Here is a 14,696-nt window from a genome sequence, read left to right on the forward strand (position 1 = left end):
GTCAGAGGTGAGTAGAGTCACGTAAAATGAATAAGTTAATAGTATTAATTTTTATTGATAATTTCTATTAAAAATTTTACTCATAAGAGTATCATTACTCTGCGTATTTATAAGCTGCCATCCAAGAAACGAGTCAAGAAAAGTAGAGATTAAAACCACAAATTTAAAAAGTAGAAACAAATTCTAAGTCAAAAATATTTTTCATATAAAATGAATAAAACTTTAACTAATATCAGAATCTGTTTATATTTTACAGAACAGGCAAAAACCCCCACTTTTGGTGCCAATATAAGTACAATGTTTACTTTATCTTTTTGACCTCAAAATGGCTCAACAGACAACAAAACAACAAAGCTGCCTAATGAACAGGACGTCTCACTTTGACATAAACTGCAGATCTGTGTCTGGTGAAGTTTTGGTGAAAACATGTAATAAAAATAAAAATAATCCTTTACTTTTGGGAAAAAATTCGAAAGTAGATTCACACAAAAATAAAAATTTTAAAAATTAAAAATATTTTTATATTCGTAATTTATTAATTAGAAATCTAATTTTGTAAATTTAATTTGTAAGTTTTATCATTTGTAATATACAAAACTGTTAATTCAATTTAATTGTACTTTATTTTATAAAATATGAATCTCCTTTATTGTTCTACAGTCAGGAAAATTCAGCAAAGTAGGTTAAACAAAGATAAAAATATAAAATAAACATGCAAAATTAAGAATGACTGTACAGTGAGAGCAAAATAGCAACATAAAAACTCCAGTTATAAAAAAAAATATCTACTTTGATCCAAAGAAATGTGCAACTACATATTGGTAGAATAAAAAAAAAAAAAAAAAAACTGAATATTTACAACAAAATAAAAGCCCAAGTGTGATGTTATTTAATTTTATTTTACAGCTTTGGTTCAAAGTTACCAAAATCTGCCGTCAGTTGTACAATGTGTGACATAATTCCTTTTTTCAAGTTTTTTTTTTAAAATTGAACTTTTGTTTAATGAATAAAATATCAAACACATTAACTTTTTAAATATAAACAAGTCATAATTTTAAAAAATCACTTGCATCTTTTCTAAACAGTTAGTTTCTGTTGTTTTTTTTTAATTCGTGACAAAACTGTGCTCCTACGGTAAAATTACAAGAAATAAGTCAATAATCTGTAATAATTTGAATCCATCCTGTGTGTAGCAATCCACAGTTTTGGCCGCAGAACGCCTCAGAGATCTCTAGATATTACTGCGCCGAGCGCAACCCCGGCAGCGGAGGGATATCTGGACCTAATTACCGGGGGTGAAATCAGAGTTTATTGAAGCGCAGCTGTGATTTTGTTGTTTTTTTATATTAACTGCGCTCAGACACAGAGGTGACGAACCAAAAATCTCCCTTTCAAGTGTGAGGTAAGAGTTGTTAATGTCTGAAAAAATAACGTCATCTGCTGAATCAATATGAGATAAAAGTTGTCACAAAGTGAGTTTAATCAAGCGGAGCGGAGTATTGAGTCATCATGCTGCTACCTGTCCTAGCAGAGGAGAAATTAACCAGAATGACTCAAAATGCTGAGCTCATACTCTGTCTTACAAAAACGACAATTTCCGATTTCCTTGGAGAAGTTGCATGTTTGGGCTTGAGGCGGAAGACCTTTTTTTTTTTTTCCCGTGAAAGATGTTTTTATTGTTTCACCATTCAGGCTGCAGCTTAAGCATTTTCTAAGTTAATTTCTGCTGCAAACCGCCAACATCTGGAATGTTTTCGTTCAGTTTTTTCCTGCTTTTGCGCCAGATTAATGAAGATAACTCACAGGTGTAACGTCCCCCCCCCGCTCCCCGCCCCAAATAATTGTTAAATTAAAACTTATTAAAAAACTGAAATAACTTAAACTTAAGAATCTGTTTATTATAAAATACTTAAATGGCTTCAATCTGTAGACATTATTTGGTGATAATGATGAGTTTCCTTAAGTCTGAGCTGTAACCGCCATCTTGGTAGGCAGGAGCAACGGGAATCATAAATGAACCATAGCTGTGAGACCAACAAAAAGAAAGTATACAAAAAAACAAAAGTTTAAGATTCAATATTTGCAATGTACTTATGTTGTTTAGAAATTTGATAGGAGCAGATTGTTGTCATATGGATAGTTATGGATGCCTACTCAGGGTGTCAGCTACAAAGTTTCTGGAAGTGCAACGTCACATGAAAAATGTTTTCAGATTTTCTTTTTTTTTTTTTTTTTTTTTTTTTTTAAATAATGAAATTTAAGATTTGAAAAAAATATGTAGGTTCTTGCATTACAACTTGTTTTAGGATCCATTTGAAAACAAAATCTGGATCAATATACACTAATATAAACCGTAAATGTAGCACTAAGGTATGTCAGAGGGGGGCGCTGTACAAAGTAATAACTGGAACACGTTGAGATGATTTAAAAAAAGTGACACAGTGACCAATATTTTGTTTCCTGTTTTTTATTTATCTAAAATCATGACTGAGTATTTTTGTCCCCATTTGCATCAAAGTGTACGTCTCAATTAAAGGAGAATTTATTGATTCCAATCTCTTCCAACTGATCAGTGCATTTTTTAAATGTTTTTTTTTTTATTATTTGCTTGTCTGAGAATCCAGCATTTCTCAGTTTTGAATGCTTGTTTGCCAGTCAGAGATGTTGCATTAACACCAGTAAGTTATGAAAAATGACTGTATGACTTTTTTTTGTAAGTGTTTTTAAAAGTTGCATCATAAACCTACATGCCATCAGTTCAGAGGCAGATCTGTTGGATGGAAAAAACAGCTGAAAGAATTTGCATGAAGAGGAAGTCATTTTTATATATATATATATGCGGAAATGCGAAAATTCTGCAGTTTTGAAGAAAAAATTAATCATAATTGGTTAAGCTAAATAAAAAATAATTACTCCACAGTACTGGCTCACTTGCGTCCCCTGACCGCACGACACTGGTAACTATGGCAACCAGTGACAGTTTAAAATCCCACTGACTCTTTCTAAAGTCAGGTTGCGCGCGCATCCGTCCTGTTAATAAAAAAAAATCCATCAGACTGAATATCAAACGACACTGTGACATCACAATGTGACATCACAACGTGACTCCAAAGGCAGAATTCTGACATCACCAGCCATTATATAAGCTCCTCACATCATCAACTTTCATCACAGCCTTTAGAAGCCGTAGTGGATACGTTCTCGAGAATTTCTTTAACAGTTTACAGATTTACAACTTTGTTTGGTGCAAATTTCCTTCGGTGATTTACATCAAACTTACAGTGAAATCTTAACCGAGATTCTACAGATTTGATTTTAACTTAGAACCTGAAAGAAGCAAAGCTTACGATGGAGATCAACCAGCCTAAAGTCGAGGAGACTGAATTAGAGATCATTGAAAGAGAATTGCAGATACCCAACCGACCCAAGCGCAAGAGGAAGAAGGTGCCTTTTGCTGTCTGGTTGGAGCAGCAAGAGATGAAAACTTCTGCTGAAAATATTGAACAGCAGGAGGTTTCATCTGTGATGGAAAATGGATCGATTGCCCAACCTCTGGAGGTAGTCGATCAAAAAGGGGACAGACCGACATCTGACAGTGAGGCAAATGAGAAGAACCTGGTACCAACTAAAACCTGCTCAGAGGAACACGCCCCAGCTGACCAAGAGATTTCTGCTGGAAACATTGAGAAGCAGAACGAATCCCTGGTCAGTGGAGAAGAGTCCACCGTTGGAGGGCAGGAGAAAATAGAAATAGTAGAGAAGGAACAGCCCTCCATGTCTGAGGAACAGCCACCAAGAACCAGGCACAATAAGAAGAAGAAAATACCATTCAGTGTCTGGTTGGAGACACACGCCCCTGTTGACCAACGGATTTCCTCTGAGAGTTCTGGAACGGAAGAAACTTCACTGGATACCAAACAAGAATTGATCTCCGTACCTCAGGAGACAACAGAGGAGGAACAGCCCTTTAAGTCTGACACTGAAAATGTTGAAAAGCTGGAGACTTCTCTGCCTGAAGACGAAGATCAGGACGATTCTTTAAAGAGGGATATTTGCACAGAGGAAACTGTGATTTCTGTAACACAACTGGTGACGGAAAAGGACGACATCTCCAAACCACAGAGGAAGCTGGATGAGAAAGGGGAAAAACAATCAAAGGCTAAGCGCATCAAGAAGACGCCGCTGTTGTGGAAATCTTTTCCCGAGCCTGATGCCACCATAGATTTGTCATTTTTTACTGAGAACACTGACAGCAATGATGGACCTCTGCTGGAAAACAAAAGTCTTCAGGCAGCTTCGCCCAGCAGTGGAAATAAGACGGTTTGGAAAACGCTGCCCAAATCAGAACCTCATGTAAATATAACTTTTATTGCTGGGAATATTGAAACAGAAAATGTTTCAATGGCGGCACAAAAAAGTAATGAGGAAGCTTCCTTGACAACAACTCAACCAACGTGTACATGTGCTGCTAAATTTAAGGAGACTGAACTGGAATACATCAAATTTAGGAAATATTTAATGAATCAGCTTGATGAGATGTTTGATACGAATAAAAAACTGAGTGCAAAACTAAAACAGCAGAAAGATCTGCTGACGAAAGTCCTCTCAGAGAGACAACAAAGCAGGAAAACAACAGTTTCTGTTCAAACTCAGACTGATTCAGAGAAAAACCTAAAGCAGAAACCAGTCAGTTTTCAATCGGCTTCAACTCAGACAGAGACGGAGGAACCAGAAACCAGCTCCCAGTTCAAACCAGTCTTTAAAACTGTTTCAACGCAAACAGAGATGGAGGAACCAGAAACGAGCTCCCTGTTGAAACCAGTCTTTAAAACGATTTCAACTCAGACAGAGATGGAGGAACCAGAAACCAGCTCCCTGTTGAAACCAGTCTTTAAAACGATTTCAACTCAGACAGAGATGGAGGAACCAGAAACCAGCTCCCAGTTCAAACCAGTCTTTAAAACGATTTCAACTCAGACAGAGATGGAGGAACCAGAAACCAGCTCCCAGTTAAAACCAGTCTTTAAAACGATTTCAACTCAGACAGAAATGGAGGAACAAGAAACCAGCTCCCTGTTGAAACCAGTCCTTCAAACTGTTTCAACACAGACAGAGATGGATGAGCTGGAAACCAGAAGTCACTGGAAACCAGTTTGTGGAACGGTTTCAACTCGAACTGAGGTAGATGTGTTGGAATCCAGTTGCCTGTTAAAACCAGTTTATCAAACAATCTGGACACAAACTGATCTCCCTTTACTGCTCCAAGAACAATCGTCTGAGACACAACAGGATGGACATCAGGATGGGCAGACCAAGGGATTGAAGAGATCAGCAGGTAAGAAGAGGAGAGAGTCAGCAAAGAAAGCTGCCTCTGAATTGGAGACTCTGAGTAATGAAACGGTTTCAGAGGCGAATAGAGAACATCAAGACATTCCAGTTCCAGAACCAGTTACGGATCAGAAAGCTAAAAATGAGATTGACTCAAATGAAACGATCATCAGTAAATTTCATCAGGTGACAGAAGAAGAAACGATCTGCCCAACACAACAAGGTGACGACCAACGAGACGAGAGAAGAGCAACAAAAAAATCTAAACGCAAGAACCAGAGAAGGGCAGCGATGAAAGCTGCCTGTGAATTAGAAACAGTCAACAAAGAGAAAGTTTCTGTAGAAAACGAGGAACAAGAAGATGTTTCAATGCTGGAAATCATCAAGGATCAGAGAGCCACCATCATTATTGAGATTCATAAAAATGAAAAGGTGATTGATAAACTGCAGCAGGCGACTGAAGATGAAATGGTCCCTGAAAAACAACCAATTGGGGATCATCAGGTTGAGAAAAGACCAAAGATCAAATCAAAATGTAAGAAAAGGAGAAAGACAGCATTGAAATCTGACCTGGAAAACAATTCAAAGCCAATAGTGACTGATCAAAACTTGGTCCAAAACACAGAGACACCAAAACCTGATGTAGAAACGGCACCAGAGATCCCACAGACAGCTTTAGAGGAAATGGAGATAAAACCAGTCATAGTGTCAGAAGATGTAGCAGATCAGGATCCTGTAGTTCTTACAGAAAAACTGAGAAAATCGCCTCCACAGACAGAGGTTACTGCAAATGAAGGTCGAATCCAGAGACCTCAGCAATCAGAGACTCAACCAGCTGAAGAGTCAGAGGAACAGAACAAAGTCTCTGAAGAAGAAGAGAGCCCAAAGACAAAGATTTCACTGTGGAGGCGATTCAAAAAGTTTTTGACTCCATCCTGTCTGCGCCAGTTTAAAGACAGAAGTAAAGGCCAAACAGCGTAGACACTTTATGTCTCCAGATGATCAGGTTTAAAAGAGGGAGGGGCCAGGTGTGGGTTGGGTGATTGGTGGGATTTGGGAAAAGAGCTACAGTTGTTGTTAATTGGACATTTCAATATTAAAAAGCCAGGACTGCACGGTGGGAAACGTCTCCCTGTGTAGCTGTGGGTTCACTCCGGGTGCTCCGGCTTCCCCCACGTTCAACAACATCAGTACTCATGTTCATCCATTGGAAGAGTTTTATTTCTAATTCTAAACAGAAAATAAGAAAACCACTTTTAATAACTAATGGGAGATTTGGAAAAAGAAAATGTAAAAAACACGGAACAAAAAGAGACTTTTAGAAATCTAAACTTATACAAATTGGAAAACAAATTGAAAACTAGTAATCTTTCTGGGCAAAATATAAATATATATGTATGAATTTATAGATATAAATAAATATAAAATATCTATATATTATATTTATAAAGATATAGATAGATATACATACCTATATCTTTATAAATATAATATATGACTTTAGATATTATAAATATCTATCTATATAGATATAGATAGGTATGTATATCTATCAGGGGCTGCACAGTGGTGCAGTTGGTAGAGCTGTTGCCTTGTAGCAAGAAGGTCCTGGGTTCGATTCCCGGCCCGGGGTCTTTCTGCATGGAGTTTGCATGTTCTCCCTGTGCATGGTGGGTTCTCTCCGGGTTCTCCGGCTTCCTCCCACAGTCCAAAACCATGACTGTCAGGTTAATTGGTCTCTAAATTCTCCCTAGGTGTGAGTGTGTGTGTGAAATGTTGTGTGTCCTGTATGTCTCTGTGTTGCCCTGTGACAGACTGGCGACCTGTCCAGGGTGACCCCACCTATATATATATATATATATATATATATATATATATATAGAGAGAGAGAGAGATTTATATGAATTTGTAGATATATTTATAAATAGACATCTTTATAAATATAAAATATCTATATATACTGTATCTATATCAATATGTGTATATATATATATATATATATATACATACCCAAGAAGATGGATGGATGGATGAACTTGAAGTGATCAGTCCATTAATAGAAATTTTGGGACAAACTACATAAGTGGTGGATATACTGAATATGTCATTGTTATATATATATATATATATATATATATATATATATATATATATATATATATATATATATATATATATATATATAATTCTTACCAGCAAGACTGAAGATTTGATAACGGCTAAGTTTATGTATTCGAGAATATTTAATGTTTAGGTCAAACTTTGTATTTTCCTTCCAAGACATAATCAGGTTGCAGATTCTTTATTTTCTGTTTAACCAGATGAAATCCAACTGAATACTTTAACAGAACGTGAACAGACCAAAGGGTGAAGGATTGGCCGGATTTCGTAGGACGCTCATGTCTTGTGTGAAGTGTTGTTTTGGAACCAGATGACTCTGTGTGAATATAAGCGACTCATCCTGTCGTCTTCCCATTGAGGCTCTGAGTCACACAAACGCTGATGATGTCAAGCTGCTCGTAGTGTCTGATCTGCAGGTCGCAGCTTGAATTATGGGCTGAGTTACCGCTCAAAAGTTTGTTTCATTTGTGCACAGGTGGACCGGTTTGAATGTGTGCAATTTCTTGTAATTATCCCCACGCAACTCCGTCATAAACTGGCAGGTAATTATGAAAAAAATCAACGTTTTTTGTTTTTTTTAAGTAATTTTGGTAGATTGGCCCGTAAATACATTTCAATTGATCAAATTTTTGTGTTTTGAATGTTTCAATTTTGCAAAGTCAGGATTTTTCTTTTCTTCTCACCAATTCACTCGTTGGGTTTTGATTATCCAGAGTGATGTCATCGCCCCCAAGGCGGCCATCTTGTTTTATAGCATCTATTTGTATGGACTTTGAATTCAGATAAACTCTAACGGAATATTAGGCAAACTGTTTTGTTAATTTTTTTAAATTCAGAGGATAAAGTCGTAGTACTGTAAGAATACAGTCGTAGTAAGACAACGGTCAAAATATTGCGAGAACAAAGTATTAATTTTACCAGAATAAATATTCAAATTTGGAAGAAGTAATTTTGAGAAATTCTACATGAAAACACAATGTGAATGAGGAATGTTGAGCTTCTTGTGAAGCTAACGTTTGGCATCGGTTTTACAGTTCAGGTCATTTGAACACGAGTATCAAATTATTTCCAACAGCAGGATTTAGAAACGTTTTTTCAAATAACTATTTCACTTGACATCCTGATAACAAAGTTGATTTTGTCCTCATTAAAGCAACTTTTTCCTCTTAATTTTAAGATTTGTTTTTCCTTTTTGAGAAAATTGCATCTTTTTCTGCTAATATTACTGTTCTTGTAATTAATTTAACAAAAATTTCACCATACTGCTCAACTCTAGATAGGAGTTGGATGATTGTATCTATTTTGTTTCTTTTAGTTTTTGTTGGAATTTGTTGTTTTGACTGAAATGGGGGAAAATGTCTCATTCTTCCTTTTTATGGTGAGAAACCATGAAGTCTCTGAATCTGAGATAAACCATCACTAATTTCCTGGGTGTTTTTATTTTTGAAGTGACTTTATGTAAAGAGGAGAAATAAAGGAGATGGTTGGATCTTTTAAAGATCTGATTTATAAACTGCCTCTCTGCACTTTTCTCTCGTTTTGCTACAGTTTCAGAACAAAAGAGAAACTAAAGTTTCAGATGAACTCACCTCCAGTTTTTGGTTTGTCACTTAAAACTGAAACCAAGAGAATCGTTTTGTTGTTTTTCCTTCTTGGGAATTCCTCAGGAATCCTGGAGGCTGCAGCGTCCGGGAATTTCTGACAGCAGTTTTTTCCTGCAGACTCACGGAGGAGTCATGTGATTGGGATTAAACTTTCATAATTAACACTCATTGAGCTTAAATACTCCAGAACCACCACAGGGTCGAAGCTGTTATCAATCTGATTACATATTTTCCTCCTGTATTTGATAATTAGGGATAAAAATCAACAGGAAGTAGTTTAATAATTGTTTAATCTTCCTGTTGAAGCACATAAAATGTGTAACTTTAGGATTATGATTGGAATGATACATTGTGATGAATCTATTATTGAAATGATAAACTAAGTTATTAATTGATTAACTGGCGTACACAGACAGAACACATTCAAAGCAGTAATTAAGTCAAAACTGTACAAAAAAAATACACACTTCATATTTAAAATGTAAAATAGTTTTAGCTTCACCTGGTTCTAATTCTTTAAATAAAACAGAATCTCATGTTGAGCAACTTTTTCTGGACAATTATTAACCACTTAACCCCAAAAATAATGAACAGATCAGCTCTCGCTTTATTGAAAAATCAAGTTGGACGGGCCGATATTTTTACATGTTAACTTTAAACTGAAGCCAGTTTATTTCTGTAATTGTCTAAATCTATATAATCATATTTGTGGTAATTGGTTGAAGGGATGGAAACTACAATAAACGGGGCTTCTGTTTAATTTCCACCATGTTTTTTCCTTCCACTCAACTTTCCATGAATGCCAACTGGGCAACTGTCAAATTAGTTGTCTTCCCAGTAATTGTGTGAACCATTAAAAAAAAAGAACAAATAAAATCCTCCAACTGGAAACTTGAGCTTCATTAGCTGTAAGATATAATTTTCAAATTTAAACAATATATACATTTATAAACCTGAGTTTTTAACATTAGATTCTTTTTTAAAATTCAGTTTCAGAAATGCATGTTAATCTTGCAAACCTGTGAAGAAAACAAGTATTTTATCTTGTTACCATGGCAGCCACACAGATTTATTTGCACATCTTTACTATTAAAACTCTTATTTGTGGAAGTTTAGCATTTCTCAGACTTCTGCAACAAAGTTCATGTTTTCTCCACTTTCAGTTTGACTGGTGAAAATATTAGAACAAGCACTTTTGATTTTTTGGTTAAAGTCCTAAGACCAAAAACAAATAAAGAAGCTGCAGCTTGATGAAGGAATTATCAAGATGTTGAGGAAAAGCAACAGGATGTTGAGTTTAGAAGTTAAAAACTCTTACTGTTCATTTCTGGCCAGTAGATTTGTGTTTTTATTGGACATGGGTTGTTCCCCAATGATTTATTTATTTATTTATTTTTATTTATTTATTTTAAAGCAGGTTTAGTGTAATTTTTTAAAAGTGACCTATTATGATTCCTTGGACAGGTTAGGAAAGGTCTATATGCTGCCCAAAAGATATTTATCACATTTTATGGACATAATAATCGCTGGATAATGAGGTTCTAGTCAGAATGATGTTTTGTGGAAGCAGCTGCTGCTGGCCACAACCCCCAACTCAATTTGCACTCGCACATGAAAATGGCTACAAACAGATGCACTAATCTGTAACCGAACATCTTTGTAAAGCATTAGTAGAGCCTCCTGCACAACCAAAAGAAGGCAGCAAATGACTTCTGAGTGGCAAGTCAACGACAAAACGCTTGTCTCTTCCAGTAGTCATTGTAGTGCATCACAAATCCTACTTATTGATATATCGCTTATGGTTTTATTTATGTTTACTAATACTGAAAACTTGGGACGGGTAGCTTGTCAATAAGAAATTTCTCCTTTGGGAAATAACTTGAAGTATATTATTTTCTGAAAAAACAAACTAATAATAATACTTAAAAAAACCCCAGCTGACCAAACATGCTGGACCTCTGCTTGGGTTGCTAGGTAACAGCCTGGGATTTTCTAGAGTTGATAGGTTACGGCACACTCCCCATGAACTGAAAAGCGACTTAACAACCGGGAGGTTTTTGAAACTACTTGTTTTCCAGTTTTTCTTTTAGGCTCCTAGGATGTTTTTAGAAGTGGTTGAGACCCAAATGGCTGTGTAAAAACATTAAAAATGTAAATATAAAAAAAAACAAAAAACTTTTTCTGTCTATGAAAAAAGGTTCAGAAATGCAATTATTCTGTAAAATTATTCTGCAAATCAATTTTTATTTAAAACCGATTACATTTATACCACCACAGAGCAAAAACACCTTGAAGCTGTCAGTTATTTCACCCTGGTTTTTGTTTTTACAGATTTTTCTCTATTTTCGTGATGTTGCGGGAGGCTCGTCTCTGTGTTGAGTAATTGTGATTCCTCATGATTTGACCCAACTCGTCCTCCCATTTGATGAAGTCAGCTGGTATTGTGAGCGAGTCACATCCTGCAGACTGTTGACCCTGTGAGAAAGTGGCAGCCAGGATTCGGTCGGCTTCCTGGAATCCACAGTGGGATTTCCCCCCTCCAAACCTCCCACTTCACTCCTCCTCCGCTCCACTTCATGCTCCACTCGGGTATTTGTCGCAGCTCCGTCTGCTTGTCGCGCTCCCTCAGGTCATCCTGAATATTGGGGGAGGGGAAACACCTGTCAGGTGCAAGTGGTGCTGCCCTCCTATTGGCTGGGAGGAGTTTAGGGGGTGGGGGGGACTCGTCATATTTCCCTTTAGCGTCTGAAGCGCTGGTTAAAGCAGCGGAGGAGGAAATGTTTTAGATCCGAACCGGTGATCGGAGCGAGAAAACCGTCAGAAACAACCTGAGGTAGGTGGATTTGGTTTAGTATTTAGCAGCTGCTGAACATGGAGTCCGTTTCTTTCTTGCCTGCTGCTTTGCTTATAATCTCACTCTGACGTGAATCATTCACAAGATTATCTGACTTCTTTTGTTTTTTTAACTGTCAGGAGCTTCAGGCAGAAATTTACTTTGAAATTAGTGACTGACTTTTTCTTCAAACGCAATGATTTAAGAAAATAATTTAATAGTAAGTTAGGTTTGAAATAATCAGATTTGGCTCAACATGAAGGATCCCAGATCATTATGGAAGAATTAAAAAGCTGCTTATCATGAAAACCCGTTAAGATGATTAAGAACAAATATTTAAAACTAATCTGACTTGTCGACACATTCTGGAGTGGATGTTGACATCAGAATGTCTTTTTTATTCTATCAGTATAAATTTTTATTTTCTACTTTTTGTTTAAGTTCTTATATTTGTAACATTTTTAAAATACTTGTATTTTTACCTGGTAATTCCTATTTAAACTTTTCTATTAAGTGTGTTTTACTACTAGAAATTATTTAAAGGTATTGAAATTATACCGTGGTGTGCATCCTGAAAAACATGTGATGTATTGATTTTTTTTTTTACTTATTTTAAACAATTCTCTATATAAAAACAAGCTGGAGAAAATAATGACTCTGAGCTGCTTTCTGGTTTGTTCTTCAGATACTTGGTTGAAATGTTTTACGGATCAACTTTAATTTAGTAGATTTCAGATAATTAAGAGAACAAAACATGAATTTTAAATGTTCAAACCCTCAGTTCATATCAAAAATTTAAACCAGGAAGTTTCATTCATTTTTCTTCGCCTTTCTTATGAAATGTATCTTTATTTTCTCAGCCTAAAACATGTAAGCCAAATTAAATGTGAGCACTTCCCTCAATAGTTGACCTGCTGAGTGACTGTACCGGTACCGACCCGGTGGGCTCTGTAACTTCCGGTCTCATTGTTTGCTTCATCACTGTGCGTAAAACTCAAGCGATGACTGTTAATTACTGAAATCTGCGTGCTGTTGCTTGCCGGCGCCCTGCAGGCTGTTGCAGACGAGGTGAAACCAGACAGGGACTCGTTTCTTTTTATTTTGGGTCCGGTGAAAGTGTCAGCAGGTTGTTTTTGTGACGCAGCGGGAGGTTCTGCTGTCTGGTCCAGGCTCGGACTGAGCGCTGTCACACAGGGAACAGATGGTCGCTCCGTTCTCTCTATTGACTGTCTGAACCGCTGCAGGCAAATATGGAGTCTGGTTCAAAGTATTGATTTCCCTCATGAAAGTCCAGCGGATCCTGCTGTTTAAAGCCCAGTTTAACCTCAAGAGGAACAGCAGCTTAATGTAAACATGTTGGTAAACATGCGGTTATGGAAAACTCTAATAATTGAATGAGTTTCAAGCTGCTTTGGTCAACCGAACAAATTATTTGTACTGAATTTTTGCCTTTTCTGATCTATTTTTGGTAAACGGACACAAGAAACGCCCCAAAAATGCCAGTTTGACAATTAAAGGGACCATATTCACATTGTGCACATTTTTATGCTTTTGGGATTTAACTGCTTCTAAAAACCCAAGTTCTATGAAGTGTGTGTGTGTGTGTGTGTGTGTATATATATATATATATGACCAGACAAATGTTTTGGAAATAAGTTAATGTTTTTTGTGTGTGTGTCTGGAAAATATGCATTTCCCTCCTAATAAGTCACATGAGGGCAATGTGCCATTACCTAGCAACCCCAGTGGAGCTCTGCTCGTCTCCTAGCAACCCGAGCTGAGTTCCTGGACGGTTACGTCCTAGAACAATGGCTGGTGGGTCAGACAAGTATTTTGTTGTTGACTTGCCATCCAGAAACCACTTGCTGCATTCTTGTTGTTTGTGCAGGAGGCTCTACTAATGCTTTTCAAAGATGTGCAGTAGCAGAAGTGCTCCTCTGTTTGTGGCTATTTTCACATGAGAGAGTAAACGTTGGGTTAGAAGCGTGGCCAGCAGCAGCTTATTTGCATTTAAAGTCAGCTAAAACAGCTGATTCTGATAAAAATCTCATTATCTGATTTGTACCAAAACTGTGGTGAACATGTTTTGTATAGCGAACAGATCCTAGCCTGTTCAAGGAATGTTGAACTTCAACAAGTTTCCTCTATTTCAGCCCTTTTTCCTGGACAGACTACAAACATGGCCTCCGTCGCGCCGTTCAGCCGCAGGCAGTGGGAATCGCAGTCAGTCAGAGTCACGGCCAAAGAGCTGTCCATCGTCTCCGCCCGGGGAAAAAACACTGCCATCGCAGAGCGCTTCTCCAAGTAAGTCGTCCTCATAGCAAGACTTTTCCCCGCTTTACAAGTGAATTAATCTGCCAGTGGAACTGGAACTTTTCCATCAATATTAAAGAAAAGAAACTCCTGTCCACTGAAAAGCTACTTGTTGTAGTTGAAGTCTACAAAGATATTTGCTCTGGAAATACTTGGTAAGGTTTTGTTTTTGCAGTGTAAACTTCTGGTTCTGATCCAGGAGTTCAATAATTCACCAGCAGCTGAACCGTCGCGTCGCTCTGAACTCATCAGCTGCTGAAACTGAATCGGATTCTGCTGCTCAGCTGCTTTCAGTTCTCTATTTGCTCAGAGAGGAAATGTTGTGGTGATATGAGAATAGAGTCATGGTAATATGGGAACTCCAGACACAATAAAACAATGTTGAAACTCCAGTATAATGTTGAGCATCTTGTAGTCGTACTTTGGTGTCAGTTTTTACACATCAGCATCAGATTACGTTTGTCTCGTTTTGTGTTTTTATTTTATATTTTTTAATC

The 14,696-nt window shown here is 37.0% G+C and overlaps 1 protein-coding gene across 3 annotated transcripts in view; it reads left to right on the forward strand.

Moving 5' to 3' along the window:
• Window positions 1-1,271: 1,271 nt before the first annotated feature.
• The window catches only part of lima1a (LIM domain and actin binding 1a), a 36,600-nt gene continuing 23,175 nt past the window's right edge, over window positions 1,272-14,696 (forward strand). The window contains exons 1-3 of one of the 3 annotated variants that reach the window (XM_044124413.1): window positions 1,311-1,402; window positions 7,925-7,991; window positions 14,040-14,190. In XM_044124413.1, coding sequence (XP_043980348.1) covers window positions 14,066-14,190 — 125 coding nt within the window. In that variant the 5' untranslated portion in view covers window positions 1,311-1,402; window positions 7,925-7,991; window positions 14,040-14,065. Of the gene's footprint in view, window positions 1,403-7,924; window positions 7,992-11,760; window positions 11,887-14,039; window positions 14,191-14,696 lie in introns of those variants that run through there. The other 2 variants (XM_044124395.1, XM_044124404.1) reach the window with 2 other exon arrangements.

Source organism: Gambusia affinis, linkage group LG01, assembly GCF_019740435.1.
Source record: "Gambusia affinis linkage group LG01, SWU_Gaff_1.0, whole genome shotgun sequence".
Classification (NCBI taxonomy): domain Eukaryota; kingdom Metazoa; phylum Chordata; class Actinopteri; order Cyprinodontiformes; family Poeciliidae; genus Gambusia; species Gambusia affinis.